The sequence below is a fragment of the Heteronotia binoei genome, chromosome 1, assembly GCF_032191835.1.
Source record: "Heteronotia binoei isolate CCM8104 ecotype False Entrance Well chromosome 1, APGP_CSIRO_Hbin_v1, whole genome shotgun sequence".
NCBI lineage: Eukaryota > Metazoa > Chordata > Lepidosauria > Squamata > Gekkonidae > Heteronotia > Heteronotia binoei.
The window spans coordinates 264,085,799-264,098,067 of record NC_083223.1 but is presented as its reverse complement, the minus strand read 5'-3'; the positions used below and the strand labels follow the sequence as shown (position 1 = coordinate 264,098,067).

General features: G+C 48.0%; 1 protein-coding gene across 2 annotated transcripts in view; it reads right to left on the bottom strand.

The window, feature by feature from the left end:
- Positions 1 to 9,594: 9,594 nt before the first annotated feature.
- The window catches only part of KHDC4 (KH domain containing 4, pre-mRNA splicing factor), a 45,584-nt gene continuing 42,909 nt past the window's right edge, over positions 9,595 to 12,269 (bottom strand). Inside the window, exon 14 of one of the 2 annotated variants that reach the window (XM_060255119.1) lies at positions 9,595 to 10,860. In XM_060255119.1, coding sequence (XP_060111102.1) covers positions 10,661 to 10,860 — 200 coding nt within the window. In that variant the 3' untranslated portion in view covers positions 9,595 to 10,660. The remainder of the gene's footprint in view (positions 10,861 to 12,269) is intronic. The other variant, XR_009556214.1, reaches the window with a different exon arrangement.

Genomic DNA, 12,269 nt, shown 5'->3' with positions numbered 1-12,269 from the left:
AGTTCAATTATGCTTGTCACAAACTTATTTTTGGCTCCACCCCCAATGTCTCCTGGCTCCACCCCCAAAGCCCCCAGGTATTTCTTGAATTGGACTTGGCAACCTTACATGACCTTGGAATTCCCTGACGGTCTGGTCTCCTATCCAAATACTGACCAGAGCTACCGTAGGGTTACCAAGTCAATAAATATCTGGGGACTTTGGGGGTGGAGCCAGGAGACATTGGGGGTGGAGCCAGGAGCAAGGTTGTGACAAGCATAATTGAACTCCAAAGGGAGTTCTGGCCATCACATTTAAAGGGACTGCACACCTTTTACATGCCTTTCCTCCACTGGAAATAATGAATATGGGCAGCTTCTTTTGGGGCTCATAGAATTGGACCCCCTGGTTCAATCTTTTTGAAACTTGGAAGGTATTTTGGGGAGAGTCACCAGATTATATGCTGAAAATTTGGTGCCTTTACCTCAAAACAGCCCCTCCAGAGCCCCAGATACTCGCAGATCAACCATTATTCATCATTATACTCTATGGGAATTGGTCTCCGTAGGGTATAATGGAGTGCCCAGCAGACATTTCGCTCCCCCCTCCTGTTTTCTGATGACCCTGAAGCAGGGGGCCTCCAAACCAGGGGATCCCCTGCCTCCACCTGGGGATTGGCAACCCTAAGGGCTGACCCTACTTAGCTTCTGGGAGCTGACCGGATTGGGCTAGACTGGAACATTCCACGCGAGACTTTAATACTTGTTTCCCCCCCTTCTTTTTTTTTGTATTTTGCTTTTGCCCTGCTTATGGAATTCTGTTGAAAACCAGAAGTGGGGCATGCTTGGGGGTTAGTTGTCATAGGAGAAAGAATGCTTTTTAAAAAACCCACTAATAGGATGAATTTGGAATATACAGACTGGCTCATTTCTTAATGAATGTTGGAAGCGTACAAGGCTTCTTACAAGAACGAATCTTTGGGAATAACTTGCAAGCTTTCCACCCTCCCCTTTGAGTGTGCAACCGCTGGGCAGTTCTAATTGGCCAGAGTAACATAGGAACCACATTTCCCAATGCAAAAACACATGTGTTAGAAACATCAACAGTAGCACCCCTGCCTGGCTCTTAAGAATCAAATAACTGCAGGTTGCCAAGTTCTGGTCAGGAAATTCCTGGCGATTGGGGGGCGGAGGATGGAAAGGGCAGGGACCTCAAAAGGATGTAATGCCAGAGTCTATATAAATCTGCCACTTCCCCTATGGGACCTATTGCCTGAAGAACAGTTGTAATTTCATAAGAATGTTAAGAAGAGCTGTGCTGGATCAGACCAGTGAGGGTCCATCTAGTCCAGCATCCTGCCTCACACAGTGGCCTCAACCAGTTCCTCTGGAAGGCCAACAACAGGGCAGAGAGGCTGAGGCCTTCCCCTCATAAGAACATCAGAAGGGCCCTGCTGGATCAGACCAGTGAGGGTCCATCTAGTCCAGCATCCTGCCTCACAGTGGCCTCAACCAGTTCCTCTGGAAGTCCAACAACAGGGCAGAGAGGCTGAGGCCTTCCCCTCATAAGAACATCAGAAGAGCCCTGCTGGATCAGACCAGTGAGGGTCCATCTAGTCCAGCATCCTGCCTCACAGTGGCCTCAACCAGTTCCTCTGGAAGTCCAACAACAGGGCAGAGAGGCTGAGGCCTTCCCCTCATAAGAACATCAGAAGAGCCCTGCTGGATCAGACCAGTGAGGGTCCATCTAGTCCAGCATCCTGCCTCACACAGTGGCCTCAACCAGTTCCTCTGGAGGGCCAACACGGCAGAGAGGCCGAGGCCTTCCCCTCATAAGGACATCAGAAGAGCCCTGCTGGATCAGACCACTGAGGGTCCATCCAGTCCAGCATCCTGTCTCACACAGTGGCCTCAACCAGTTCCTCTGGAAGGCCAACAACAGGCTGAAGAATTCCCTTCATAAGGACATTAAGAAGAGCCCTGCTGGACCAAACCGGTGGTCCATGCAGTACAGCATCCTACCTCACAAAGAGGCCAACCAGATCCTCTGGAGGACCAACTAGAGGGCAGAGAGGCCGAGGCCTTCCCCTGAGAAAAACATCAGAAGAGCCCTGCTGGATCAGACCAGTGAGGGTCCATCTAGTCCAGCATCTTGCCTCACACAGTGGACCCAACCAGTTCCTCTCATAAGGACATTAAGAAGATTCCCCTGAGTCAACATGGCTAGTAGCGACTGATAAGACTTACTCCGGGAGATCCAAAACTGTTAATGAGAGGCCTTTTTCATATTGTTTCATAAGGCCCCACTTCAAAAGGTACTTGACAGCACTTTACACGCACACAGAATCACCAGCCCTGACAGCCCTTGACACAGAGCCAAACTTCTTCTAAATTGGTGTACTTTAGAAGGTGCAGCTCTCCTCTGGATTGCATTGAGCTTCCCCTAACCCAGACACTGATTGAGCAACTCTAGCAAACAGGATGCCTTTCCCGCAGCGGGATGCACACCAGACCTTTTGGATCACAGCCACACGAGCACACCCCTCACCGTGGCTGCTTTTTTTTTTTTTCTGCAGACACTTCTAAATCAAACCTTCCCCATTTTTCACACATCACGAGGAAATACATGTCCTTTTGTTTTACCTAGACTGGTAGCAAAAGCAATTAACGGGCAGCTTTTATTACCTTTTATTGCTATCCAGACCAATTTATTACAGTTTTGCCATTTGATCCTAGCTTCGTATCAATTTACACTCTTAACCCACCAGCTGTATGTATTTCAGCTCACTGTAGCCCATCCCCTCGTCTGAAGAAGTATGCATGCGTACGAAAGCTTACATTCTGAATAAAACTTTGTTGGTCTTAAAGGTATCACCTGAATCCTACTTTGTTCTACATCTAACTCCTGCCAGCCTCCAGGTGGGAGGCGGGGTGGTCTAAAGACTTCCTGATAGCACGATCGATCTCCAGCTGACAGAGATCAGTTGCCCCGGAGAAAATGGCTTTGGAGAGTGCACTGTATGGCGCTGTACCTTTAGTGAGGTCCCACCCACAAAATCCCTAGGTATTTCCTAACCAAGAGGTGGCAACCCTAAGATCAAGCACTAGGGACTTGATGTGGACAGGGTTGGGTTTTTGTCCCTTTAGAAAACGACTGGAATTGTATCGACGGATAGGAAAGTACCTTGAGCACCAAAAATAAAAAGTCCTGTAAAGGTAAATTATAACAAATACACTTAGCTTACATAAGAGAAGCCATGTTGGATCAGGCTAATGGCCCATCCAGTCCAACACTCTGTGTCACACAGTGGCCAAAAAAACCCCAAGTGCCATCAAGAGGTCCACCAGTGGGGCTAGAAGCCCTTCCACAGTGCCCTCCCCCAAGCACCAGAATACAGAGCATCACTGCCCCACACAGAGTTCCAACAATACGCTGTGGCTAATAGCCACTGATGCACCTATGCTCCAGATGTTTATCCATTCCCCTCTTGAAGCTGTCCATGCTTGTAGCCACCACCACCTCCTGCGGCAATGAATTCCACATGTTAATCACCCTTTGGGTGAAGAAGTACTTCTTTTTATCAGCTCTAACCCGACTGCCCGGCAATTTCGTCGAATGCCCACAAGTTCTTGTATTGTGAGAAAGGGAGAAAAGTACTTCTTTCTCTACCTTCTCTGTCCCATGAATAATCTTGTAAACCTCTATTATGTCACCTCGCAGTCGATGTTTTTCCGAGCTAAAGAGCCCCAAAGCTTTATTTAGATCCTGCCTCTTCAACCTAACAGAAGCTCCGAGGGCGAAATGGATATAATGTTAACACAGCTCACCCAGAGAGGCTGCCTCTTGCAGGCTTATTCCGATTCTGAACTACTGAAGGCCCACCCAGAACAAAGTCTGAGTCCAGGGACACCTTTTGAGACCAGCAAAGTTTGATTCTGGGTATAAGTTTTTGTACCCAGAATAAAACTTTTGTTAGTCTTCAAGGTGCCACTGAACATAAACCTTTTCGGCATGGTGACTCACAGCTTTATATTTACTTATTACAGTTACCCATCCATTTTTGGGTGCCCTAGGCAAACTATGGCCTTGGCACCCATCTAGTTCAGCATCCCATTTCCTGCAGTGGCCAACCAGTTTGAGAAACCAAAGGACACGGCACAAAAGGTACAGCCACCCCCCCACTGCGAACCCCAAGCAAGTGGCATTCTGACACATGCAGCCTTTGCAGTCTGGCCTTTGACCACCTTCTCTATTAGTCCCTCTAGAAAGGGGTGTCAAACATGCAGCCCGGGGGCCAAATCAGGCCCCCGGAGAGCTCCTGTCAGGCCCATGAGCAACTCACTGTTGTCTGTTTCCTTCTCCCTCTCTTGCACCCTTCTGCATCACAGCTTGCTTTGCCAGGCTTGCTCAATCGCTTGCTCTATTTTCTCCATTGGCTATGCCAGGCTTGCTCAATCGCTTGCTCTATTTTCTCCATTGGCTTTGCCAGGCTTGCTCAATCGCTTGCTCTATTTTCTCCATTGGCTGAGGCTCCTCCCCCTCCTGATTCCCTGGGGAAGGAAGGAAAGAGCCAGAGCTTCCTTTGCCCAGTTCCCTGGATCCCCTGGGAGAAATACAAAAAAAGCACCTTTAAAATCAATGAGTGCTAAAGTTTTAAGCATTAATGGTGTTCGTCTGTGTTCTTTATTGCATTTATATAACCTTAAATAGGTACACACATGGCCCGCCCGACAAGGGCTCATTTATGTCAGATCCCACCCTCATATAACAAATGAGTTTGACACCCCTGCTCTAAGCCTCCCCGCCTCCTCCAAAGATTCTAAGAAAGCCACTCTAGCAACCATCAGGGCACATTTTACTTGATTAATGTTTATGTGCAGTGGAAAAAAAATACCAACTGACGTATGACATGGAAGATTCGATTTCCAGGGCCAGAGCTTGGTTTCCGAAATACTAAGGAGAGCGATGGAAAGGGCAGAGCCAGCCATCCGGGTGGCTTGGCAGGCAACCCACTTTCAGACGCTTTGCAAGCCATTTTGGGGTAACAATCCACAGGTTGGGAAAAGACCCCTGTGAGCCACTGATCCCAACAGTGTGTTCCCCAGGGCCCCACCAGCTTCAAAAGTCTGGAGGGAAATTAACCGCTTGTGAGTGGAACAGCAGGAAAATACCCAGGAGGCTTTGGGGCCTTCTTGACCAGCAGGCAGGCTAGAAAAATGCTGAACTCATGCGCTTGGGAGGCACATCGTGGTAGAGCACACTCAGCTCAACTGTAACCCTTAACCCTCTAGGCTTGACTCCCTCTGACCCTCTTCTGGAGCAAACTTGCCCTTTCCTTTGGAAGCTAAAACAAGACAGCGATCTCTCAACCCCACCCCCTCCAAACCGCGAACCTATTCCAATATTTTGCGATTGAAGAAGAAAATACTGGATTTATATCCCGCCCAATGCTCTGAATCTCAGAGCGGTCACAATCTCCTTTACCTTTCCCCACACACACAACAGACACCCTGTGAGGTAGGTGGGGCTGAGAGAGCTCTCACAGCAGCTGCCCTTTCAAGGACAACTCCTACGAGAGCTATGGCTGACCCAAGGCCACTCCAGCAGCTGCAAGTGGATTGGCCCTACTACTTTGGGGCAGTGTCTGCATCCCCTTTTCAGAACAGCGATGCGAACTATGTGAGGGGTGCACACAGGGGCCAAGAGAGCAGGAAGAACACAAGAGCCATTCTACCCAGCTCTAGTCTGCTACAGCAAAGCTCTGTGAAACCTTAAAAGGCCAATCATTTACTACACCCCACGGTCTCTTTGCCCAGTGCGGCTGTGATGGAAACGGCTACTTATCTGCATATTTAGTTTATACTGTTAACTCAGAGGTGTACCAAGAAATCATATTTTGCATTTACAGACACACTAGAACAGGGGTGGCCAGACTGTGGCTCGGGAGCCACGTGTGGCTTTTTCACACATATTGTGTGGCTTTTGAAGCCCCCACAACCCCATTGGCTGGCTTGGAGAAGGCGTTTCGCTCTTTAAATCACTTCTCCGTGCCAAGCCAGCCGGCAGCTTGGAGAATGCATTCAAAGTTAAAGTTGCTTTCTTTCCCCCTCCTCATCTATTTTCCTTCCTTCCTTCCCCCCTCCCTTCCTTGTGGCTCTCAAACATCTGATGTTCATGTCTTACAGCTCTCAAACATCTGACATTTATTCTATGTGGCTTTTATGTTAAGCAACTTTGGCCACCCCCCGCACTACAATATAGGAGACATTTAGATCAGGCATATAGAATCTATATTAGAATTTAATTCTAGTAGCTTCTTAACACAAGATGTTAAAGGAAGGCAGCAGTGCTCTTAGAGAAGGCAGCTGACATCTCAAAGGAGCCATTGTTCTAACTGCAAGCTGATGTGTCTGCAGTAAAGTTTGGGACTTCCTGGAAGCAGGCTTATTTTGGGAGGCAAGAAAAGAAAGCACTCTGGACTGGACAAAGCATCCTGCAAGCCAAGGGAATTTTAGCCAGAACTACAAGAGACTGGTCAGTAGAAGCATTCAGAAGGGATGTCTCCAAGTATATGGGCTCACATCAAATTAACCAGTCATGTCTGGACAGCTTAGTGTAGTGGTTAAGTGTGCAGACTCTTATCTGGAAGAACCGGGTTTGATTCCCCACTCCTCCACTTGCAGCTGCTGGAATGGCCTCGGGCCAGCCATAGCTCTGGCAGAGGTTGTCCTTGAAAGGGCAGCTGCTGTAAGAGCGCTCTCAGCCCCACCTACTTCACAGGGTGTCTGTTGTGGGGGGAGAAGATGTAGGAGATTGTAAGCCGCTCTGAGTCTTTGATTCAGAAAGAAGGGCACGGTATAAATCTGCCGTTTTCTTCTTCTTCTAATCTGCGTAACTAGTCAAATCTGCTTTGTATGAGTAATGTCATTTTAAGTATAAAATGACCTGCGCTCTGTGCTCCTCAGACACCTGCAGGATTTCACTGAGCGTCTTTCAGCTCTGTACAGTCTCTCAAACGATTTATTAATACATTATTTTTCTGTTTCCTTTTCACTGCAGGACTCTGCTTGCTCACAGGTTGTGTGGAACACCTGGGAGCATATTCTATACCAATAAAATGCATAAGGCTTTGGAGAAGTGTTCCCTCTGAGCTGAGTTAGTGTGTGCTAGCTCAGTTTTTTAGCCTCCGGTGCACACATTTTTGCCTAAGTTCAGGAAGGATGGCCCCAGAGCAAACTAATTGATGGAGTAGCCAAACCACTCGCTCACAAAAATGCCAGTAGCTCACAAAGTAGAATTTTAAGAGAAGCCATGTTGGATCAGGCCAGTGGCCCATCCAGTCTAACACTGTCACACAGTGGCCAAAACCCAGGTGCCATTAGGAAGTCCACCAGTGGGGCCAGAACTCCAGAAGCCCACCCACAGTGCTTCCCCAAGCACCAAGAATACAGAGCATCCCTGCCCCAGACAGAGAGTTCCATCTATACCCTGTGGCTAATAGCCACTGATGGACCTCTGCTCCATATGTTGATCCAATCCCCTCTTGAAGCCGTCTATGCTTGTAGCCGCCACCTCCTATGGTAGTGAATTCCATGTGTTAATCACTCTTTCGGTGAAGTACTTCCTTTTATCCATTCTAACCTGACTGCTCAACAATTTAATTGAGTGCCCACAAGTTCTTGTATTGTGAGAAAAGTCCTTCTTTCTCTACCTTCTCTATCCCATGCATCATCTTGTAAATTTTTGCTCACAAGACTCCACAGCTTAGAGGGAGTCTTGCTTTGGAGGGCCACAAGTCACCTGAAGATGCCAGTGAATGGTGTGCAAAACGGTCCAAAGGGAGGGCAGCGCGTGGTTATTGCAGTTTAGGTACCGCCTACCCCCTGCAGTGATGTAATTGTAACATTGAGCACATCCCCATTGGTAGCCTGCTGGGTGGGGAGATTAAAGGTAGATCTAAACTAAAGGGCTCATTCCATTTTGTTATGACATAAATCACCATTTATGACTCTAGCATACAGAATGTCCTGGGCAAAGGATTCCAAACAGGTTTCTAAAAGCCATTGGGCAACAGTGATGAGCAAGGCTCTCCCAGGCAAGGAAAACTTTCCCAAAGTGACCTTTCTTCCTTTTTTTTTTTAAAGCCACAAAATTATGCAGGTAGAGGAAGACCTACAGCCAGAGAAGGCTAGCGCAAAATGCCCGGCTGGTCTAGCCACTCCACTCCCCCTCAACAAGAGGCATCCTCAGTTATTTTTAATAAGCCTTTTAAATAGCCTAAAGCAGGGGTGGCCAAACTTGCTTAATGTAAGACCACATAGAATAAAGGTCAGATGTTTGAGAGCCGCAAGACATGAATGTTAGATGTTTGAGAGCCACAAACAGAAGGAAGGAATTCACCAAGCCGTCGGCTGGCTTTGCTTGGAGAAGTGATTTAAAGAGACAAATGCTTTCTCCAAGCCAGCCAATGGGGTGTTGGGGGCTTCAAGATCCACACAGTTATGTATGGAAGATCCACATGTGGCTCCTGAGCCACAGTTTGGCCCCCCCTGGCCTAAAGTTTGTCAACCAGTTTACAAAGGCTGACCTAAAACCAGACAGCAGAAGCCTGGGGGGAATACTGGTTGTTTGTTATGCAAATTATGGTCCACACCAGGGGTGGTCAAACTGTGGTTCGGGAGCCATGTGTCACTTTCACACATATTGTGCGGCTCCCAAAGTCCACCCCACCCTGTCAGCATGCTTGGAGAAGGCATTTAAGATTAAAGCAGCTTTCTTTCCACCTCTCCCTCCCATATCTATTTTCTTTCCTTCCTTCCAGCTCTCAAACGTTTGGCATTCATGTCTTGCGGCTCTCAAACATCTGATGCTTATTCTATGTGGCTCTTAACGTTAAGCAAGTGTGGTCACCTCTCATCCACACAGTTTACAGCAGAGATCCCCTCCCTTTTTGAGCCCGTAGTCACTTTTGGAATTCTGAGGAGGGACTAGGCGTGCGTCGCTCCAAAATGGCAGTCACAGGAGGCGGAGCCAAACACAACTCCTTCCTCACTTTGCAAAAGAGTCTTAGAAGGGAAACTAAGGGAAGCCTGCGAGAAGGAAGGGAGGAATACGAAGAAGGAAAGCCTGAAGGGGGAATGGAATTACAAGCCTGGATGCTCACTAGTCCTTCTGATCATCCATTGGCTATGAACATGAACATATGAAGCTGCCTTATACTGAATCAGACCTTTGGTCCATCAAAGTCAGTACTGTCTTCTCAGACTGGCAGCGGCTCTCCAGGGTCTCAAGCTGAGGCTTTTCACACCTATTTGCCTGGACCCTTTTTTGGAGATGCCAGGGATTGAACCTGGGACCTTCTGCTTCCCAAGCAGATGCTCTACCACTGAGCCACCGTCCCTCCCCTATGACTGCTGTTACTACATCTACGGAAAACCTTTTCATTCAAATGAATGCGGTCACTAACAAGACTTACCTTCCCGAGGCCCTGCGCACTTTCTAAATAGCTTAGTGGGCACCAGAACTACTGGTGGAACTTGGGAGGATGGGGCTCATTCGCTTTGCAACTGAATGCCAGCCTTCCCAAGTAGGGCAGAAAATCGACATGGATCCCAATACATTGAGGTTTTTATTTTATTTTTTTTTCCTTTTGAACACAGACTGCAAAATTCTGTTTCAACCACACCCCCTCTGCCACACGGAAAAGTTCACACGGCAGCAGTCTGGCCAGGCCTGGAGGAGACCCATCGTGGTTTTGAGTCACTATAAAAACAATCCCAACGGGGGCTTTTCTTTCAGCCCCAACAACGTTTCGCCAGGGCCTCCGAGATCCAAGCATGCAGCATCCCTTTCGGCCACAAAAGCGATGTTTGGCTGGGCTCTGGAACAGAGGATGCCGTCGCTATGGAAGGTTAAGTCCACGACCGCAGCTTGGAGATACAGATGATGCAGGCTGAGAAAATTCAAGAGGACGATTCGAGAGCCAATGCTTAAGTCTCCCATGTGAAGTCACACCTTGTTCTCAAACTTGGGGAAACGGTATGGGAGAAAGGGGTGAGGGGGACAACAAAAGTTTGCCCACAAAATTCCGTGTGGAGCTAGTTACAGTAAGCGAGACTGCACTAACATTTCCGTTTTAAAAATAGCAAGGGGAGTGGATCTTCAGCCGGGCAATTCCCGCTCTCGCCTGAAGTCCAAGCGTCGCAGGGAAAATCCAATTATAAAAATGGGGAAATAAACAAACAAGCAGAACGGAAGAGGGGTCATGTTGGGTGAGGAACAAGTATGATACAATCGGTCCGGCTCAGCTGCCCCCGCTTCCAAAAACCAAGAACGGCGGTATGTGTTCAGTGGTGGTGGAGGGATGAGGAATCCACGGATGCTCTCCGACGGCGTAAATGCTACCGCCGGTGTTAGCGACTGTGTTCCGAGAAGCCTGTGATTTAACGTTGCTTGACAGATGAGTCCACCGCAGAAATACCAAATAAAAAAAATAAAACGGAGCCACCCAACCTGGTGGGGAGGGGCGCGAAGGGAATACTGCGTCTCTGGAAAAGCTTGTGCAATAGTGTCGGTGGGGCAGATGTACGTTTTTGCAGAGAGAGTGTCTTTTGCTTTCCATCGTATACATGCGTTATTGCTTGAGGGAAACGACGGGGGAGCGGGCGTTGCCGAGGGGCTGCTACGGCGCCATCCAAAAGGGCATCTGTTGCTTGGCGCGTTGCTGCGACGACGGATACTGGTACCCCAAGTTCCATGTCTGTGAAAAACTACTTGCATTTTTGTGGCCACCGTGGTCCTCCTCTTCGTCCGAGGAGTCGCCGGCATAAGCCACCAGGCCGAACCCTTTCTCGCCGGTTTTCAGCTTCTTTGCTGTGTGATCTAAAGCGGGAAGAAGGAAAGAGCGCACACAAAAAAAAGGACAACCCACCCCAGGTGAGGAAAATAAAAAAAAAAAGAGAAAGGTTTTTTGTTTTTTTTTAAAATGAAGACAACAAACATTCCCCCAAATATGTGCATCAAAATAAGAAACGTTTTAAAAAATTGTTAGTCAGACACCATTTTGAGGTCACAGGGCCAGCGGTCACCCCGGGTAGGAGTTCGCACGATAACAGCGTCAGCAACGGCATTTGTGATCCATCAGAACCATGTAAGAGAACAGAGAAGAGAGAAAAAAAAAAAGAAAAAAAAGACACAAAAAAGAAAAAAGAAAAGAAAAGGTCAAGTTAGCACAAACCGGGCAAAAGGCTTGCTATTTCACTCCTAAAGAACCCGCGTCAAAGGAAGAGTCCCAATTACAGCTGGATGCTGCAGCTTTTCCCTGTTCCCCTGGGGAAGGTGGCCACCGTTAGGAGAGCACAGCTGCAGGACCCAACCCACAGGTTTTTTTGTTTTTAAAGAGAGGTTTAATAAAAGGCACATTCTGTCTCCGTACGTCTGAGAAGTGCCAAGCGTGGTCAACTAACCCTACGGAGTTTCTGTTTGCATCATAAAAGCGTCCTGCTCTAATTGCAAAACTGGACTTCTCTGGAATGCTTGTTTGATGCAAAGGAGGGAAGTGGTGTCGGTCGGGAGAGGGAAGAGCAAACAAAATGGGAACTGCTGGGTAAGTGGTCAAAGAGGAAGGGGAGGCCTCGAAGGCCGTATGCACAGATCAGGCAGAAAACTAGCCTGGCTACAAAGAACTTCCTGGCTACAGTTCCTGGCTACAGGAACTTCCCGTTAACTTTCATTTATCTAGCCTTTCTGCAGCAGCTCCTCCCTTTTCCCCTCATGTTGAGATTTGCACTCAAAAGACTCCACAGTGCAATGTACATCTCCCAGTACGGTTTTCTTCTGCATACCTGTCTGATGAAGTAAGCTGTGATATGACTCATGAAAGCCCAAAAGCTTGCTGTCCTGAAGGTGACCCTTAACTTGTTTAATTTCGTTATGACAGACTGACACGGATGCCCCTCTCCAATCTCCAAACGCAGGGCCAGCTATTTCTAGTGTCTGAGCTTCATGGAAGAACTGCAATATTTGGAAATGCAGATAAGCTGGGCGCAGCTTTTAAACACCTGGAGCTGCCTTCTGCTGAATCTAACCCTTGGTCCATCAAGGTCAGTCTTGTTTACTCTGACTGGCAGCAGCTCTCCAGGAAGAGATCTTTCACATCCTACCTCATCCTTTTAACTGGAAATGCTCGGGATTGAGACTCGGCCCTACCACATACAAAGTATATGTTCTGCCGGTGTGCCACAGTCCTTTGTTAACCTACAGACTCTGCCGAACGGAGGGGAAGATAGCTG